A 5,343-nucleotide genomic window follows, 5' to 3' on the forward strand; every position below is an offset into this window, starting at 1 on the left:
GTGTGTGTCAGTGTGTGGCATCTGTCTGCTGCAACTCACCTCCTGTCTCTGCGAGGTGACGATAGCATCAAGCTGTTGGATTTTCTCCTTGGCAAGTCTCAGCTCTGTGGCCGGGTCTGAAACAGACAACACAAACCACAGCTACATTCACTGTTTAAGTTTTAGTAAAAGTTTTATGGCACTTGCAACACAATAGGATATATCTGTCTCCCCCGTTCAATTTCAGTCATAAGACACAGTGTCCTACGAGGCTCGAAAGACAAAAAAGTGACTTTCCATGGAATTTTTGTTTTCTGGATCTACTGAAAATTTGATGTCCTCTGTTTCATTTAAAATTAAAATAATAAACTATAAATATTTCATTTTGATTTATTTTGGAGGTGTGTGTGGTTTGTCGAGAGCTTGGGTAACGAGGAATTTGGACCTTGCTAGTGTGTAGCTGTGAGGTTATTTTTAGAACCATTACCTCATGGCCTCCTTTGCTTCAACCAAAGATTCTCCACTAGTGGAGTATCTTTGCTTCAACGTTCTTCATTCGCAACTATTTTTAGATTTTGACCCCTTTTTGAGCATGAATGGTTAAAAATGTAAACAACTCTGATTGGTAAAACGGAGTAAAAACGGTAACTTCTTGCTCACTTCAAGCTTGTTTACGTAAACACCTGACTGTGTGGGCGTGCCCTGCTAGCTGTTATCGTCTGTTGATCTTTCAGTTTTACACTTGGATTGATTTAAAAATTCGTTTTTATAGTGTTTTAGTGATTTTAAAAGAAAAAATAACCTTCCTCTAGATCTCTCAAAGCGCACTCCTTGCGAAGAAGCCAACGCGGCGGTCTATGTGCATGTGTGTGTATGAGTGTTGGTGTGTTTATATGTGAGTGTATGTGTGTGTGCGTGCAAGTGTGTGTGTATGGGTGCTCTCGTGATTTTATGGTGCTATTGCAAACGTATAATTAGGTAGCGTAAACGCGGCACGTAAGCCGACTCGCGGCCTTCCGAGCACGTGGTTTCGGTGAAATGGGGATAATTCAGACGTCTGCTTCTTTGCTCTTTTGCTCTAAAACACCAAATGCTAAATATTTTGAAAAAGTTCAGACTTTCTTCATTATAATAGCGTAAGTTGTTTGTATATCCGATTATTTGGAGCTAGAGAATCGCTGTGGAAAAGGAAGCCCCTTGCAGTCGTAATGCAAGGTCCCCCGGTAAAAAATTGACACCAATGCATTTGAATGCTTTGCAGAAAGATTGATGATCAAATACCGTCTTTTCATTCGCGGAAAACTATATAGCTTTGAGCTTGGTTTCCCGTGGTTATTATTTTTGGCCTTTGGCATTGTGAGTGCAAAAAAGCGCGCAAGTTTTCAAAGATCATTTTTAACACAAAATGTGAAAAATACCAGCTGAAAAAGGTAGGCCTACCAATACAAAGAGCAGTTCTTTTTCTATTAGAATAAAATAAGAAATCAGCTTGGAATTATTTTGCATGAATCCTTCCGCGAAACTACCGGGAGCACTCAGTACAATACAGTATAGAGCCGATTCGCTCTCCGCGGGGACCTATGCGGCGCCGGCCGAGACAACGCTTCGTGTTTTTATTGAAATAACGACAGATCATCATGTTTGAGGCAATAAAATACTGATTTGTAATGATCTCACACTCATAGTCTTGTTTTTTAGTTTTAGTAGAGGTTTTACGGCGCTCGCAACTGCATAAAAGGTCATATGAGCGCCAGAAGACTAGAGGTGTTACAACAAGAGAGTAACAAACATAAAAAAGAAGGGGAGATAAGGACGATAGATGTTTAATATTAATAGGAAAGAAAAAGCAAACCACACCAGAGCACCCGTCAACCACCCACTCACAGTCTTGAAGAGTGCTAATATTTTGTAGCATTTGATCTGAAGTCTATTCTCGAGAAAATTTTGTTTTGTCCATAAGTTTTTTCTCTGTTAATGGATAGTTTTCTACTTCTGTATGTTACCTTGTAGTGGCATAGCCAAGATAACAGCTAAATTTCAAGTCTTTATCTCAATTCTAAGACCCCCATTGTTATGGAAACATATTGCTCAACTTCGGAGGCCATTTTCTCCTTTTCGTGTCTCCTCACCTCGCACAATTAAAAGTTCTGTATTTTTGTCAAATATGGTCATATTTACTTCATTCTTGTTTAAATTGTAGGGAAAAGGTGATCGTTTTTAAAAATAATGTTAACTCAGTTTTGAAATTTCCTTCATATAACTGATATTGACCGGCAGGGACACATATAAGTACTAAAGATTAGAGGTGTTGCTAGAGAGTAACTTACAGAAAAAAAGGAGAGATAAGGACGACAGATGTTTGAAAGAAAAAAAAAAAGCAAACTACACATAAGCACCTGCCAACCATCCACACATTCACCATCACACTCTTACAGAGAATCAAACCACTCTCAACATCAAACATTAACAGACCATCACACAGCCCTCATCATCAAACCACAACAAACATCAAAGTATGATAGATCATCAAACAATGCCGATCATCAACTGTCAGAGGGTAGACTAACATACACTACACACACACATATACACACTCACTTGCACACATACAAAGTCACACACACACACTCACTTACACACATACACAGTCACACACACAAACACACACACACAAATGCCACTGCTAGCAGACAAAGGGAGTCTAGTAAATCAAACGTCTCTGACTTAACACCATCCTTTATCTTTGGATTTGGGTTGACTTCATGAGGTGAGAAAAAGTAGGTGGATCTATGTAGTATGATCTATCATACCATTGCAACATCAGACAATTTTGCTCCGCCACTTCTTCTTAGTCAAACTTAAGACTTACTTAAGACAGAGGGAAAAATATGATACAATTGTATTTAAGGATGTTTTTACACCCCAAATCAACACAATTTGTAAATCATATCATGAAGGAGGTGCAGGGCTCCACTTTTACCCTGCCTGTCAGGGCCAACCTGACCTGAGAGGGATAATGTCCTAGCAGACAAATGGCAAATGAAGATACTCGATTCCAACATGAGAACCAAAACTTTAGTTTTCTGCACAGGACAGGCTTCGCTGGATAAATGTTGTTGATGGCCTATGCTCCACTGGGAGTCAAAAAGGGCACGAGAGAGAGATGCTACAATGAAGTGCCTAACCATTACACCACAGATGATGCTGAAAAATAAAGAGATGGACAAACATCCATATACATCTCAACAAGTACGCATCAAATTCAGCAGTCAATGAGAGTACTTTAAAAACGACAAGGTGAAACAAGTATTTTTGAAAGTACAGATCAAATTTGGCGCCAAAAATGCTCCTGACGGAATCGTAGCCCAACTTTGGAGAGGTTTAGCTATTGTGGAGGATAAGGAAAGGGCCTCTCAAGAGATAAAGGGGAGGCCTCTATTAAGAGATAAAGGGACGTCTCTTTACATAGGGAAGAAAAAGACTTCTCTCTTGAGAGATAGTGTGGAGAAACCACCGCACAGGCTACAAGTGACTAATTATTTTCATCATATGTTCCTTGTTAACCTGCTAGCTGCAGGTACATATACTACAAATTTCATTAAGTGGAAACTCTTTGAGTAAAGCAAGTACAAGGCACAGCCTCAGATCCACACAACGAACGTTCAAGGCGGTGCCATCAATGTTCGAAAGTACTAGTGTCTTGACAATGGCCGGAGGTAAACCACTTGGTTTAATTTAAGCAAAGAAAAGCAATCAGCACAATCAAAGTTGTTTAGAGCTAGAGGAGAAAAAAAGCAAGATCTACTGAAACATTAAGAAAGAGTCAAGAAGTATGACCCCCAAGCAGCACCCTCCAACCATCCTCAAATAAAATGTTCCCTGCTGTCACCAGCCCAATGAGTCATCCCCAATCCCTCCAAGCTATGTATGTCGTACACGTTGACACACGCACAAGCACAACAGTAACCACGTACCAATATTTTGAAAATCTAACTATTCTCAAAATTTATGGAAAGGCTTTTTAGTTGTCCGATCCCTATAGAGATAAGAGGGGAAGAGTCCTGACTACAGAGATAAGGGAGACGAAGAGCTGCACATGCCAGTTCCCAGCTCTTGGGAACGAGTCCGGCAAGACCACTTGACCTAAATACAGCTTGCTGTTCTCTTACTGCACTCTCCACAAACAAGCACTCTAAATTCCTCACCTAGCCAGGACAGCACCTCCTTCCTTCACCTTCTAAACCAAGCCCACAGACAGCCCCAGATACTCCTCCCGGAGAAGTTCCTCTCGCTCCTTGACACTTACACTACACTGACAGCTAAGGTAACGGCCACTCTCAGGACAGAACTGTTGTCCACTGGTTGAATGATGTTTCAGAATGGAATCACCAAGAACGTCAAACAATGTCCTTGCTTTCAGATTGTCATATGGGTGGTCACAAGAACTAGAATAAGTCTTGTTAATCAAACTATTAGTCTGACTAATAAACTGGGCATTGCATTGCAGCAATCTGAGAGGACATGATACAATTCTCATGCTCAATGCCCCAAGGGCATGATTTATTATTTACTCATAAAACACATATTATCGAAACGATTTCCAAACAATTTCCCACAAGACCCATTCAACACAGCTCTGTTGCTATAACATCCCACATAACTTGGGTTGCGTCCCTTTCCCCCCTCTACCCCAGTATGAAACAGGCATGATCGACCCAAAGCAGCCTACCTCCTAAACGATAAAACGTTTAGTCTACCGGGGTATAAAACATAAAATCAACGACAATTTCCTAACAACAGAGCTCTCTGTTCCCCTGAGAATCCCACTGTGTGAGCTGTTCCTACCACCTCGGTACAGGACGCGGCCTCCGGTGTTTGCCCAGCATCGAGTTACCTACACAGTACTGGGGACCCCAGCGCGTAGCCTGGCCACGTCAATACATTGTGCGTGTGTGTGTGTGTGCATGTGTGTATGTATGTGTGTTTGCATGTGTGTATGTATGTGTGTGTGTGTGTGTGTGTGTGTGTGTGTGTGTGTGTGTGTGTGTGTGTGAGTGTGCGCGCGCGCGCGCCCGTGAGTGTGTTCATGATTAGTCAGTTGAGGCCACAGTACTCAGAATGACTTCTGCCCCACATCCAAACAACACAGCAGGGAGAGAGTCTGAATACTGTGAAGTCTTAATGTCTGGGAGTGGTAGACTGCACTCGTCGTATTGCAATGACGTTGCAGTTGCAAGTCATGATTCTTTTTAAAGTTTTGTTACTGCTGTCTTTACATTGGTAGAGGTCATGCTTACAAAGCCAGCGTGTGTATGTGTGTATGTGTGTGTATGTATGTGTGTGCGTGCGTGCGCGAGCACGACC

The 5,343-nt window shown here is 41.6% G+C and overlaps 1 protein-coding gene across 1 annotated transcript in view; it reads right to left on the reverse strand.

The window, feature by feature from the left end:
* Positions 1–5,343, reverse strand: part of LOC101853567 (thyroid receptor-interacting protein 11) — a gene marked incomplete in the record, with an annotated part of 90,172 nt that overhangs the window by 64,116 nt on the left and 20,713 nt on the right. Inside the window, 1 exon segment of the mRNA XM_013084529.2 lies at positions 40–116. Coding sequence (XP_012939983.1) covers positions 40–116 — 77 coding nt within the window.

Source organism: Aplysia californica, unplaced genomic scaffold (genome assembly GCF_000002075.1).
Source record: "Aplysia californica isolate F4 #8 unplaced genomic scaffold, AplCal3.0 scaffold00300, whole genome shotgun sequence".
NCBI classification, from domain to species: domain Eukaryota; kingdom Metazoa; phylum Mollusca; class Gastropoda; order Aplysiida; family Aplysiidae; genus Aplysia; species Aplysia californica.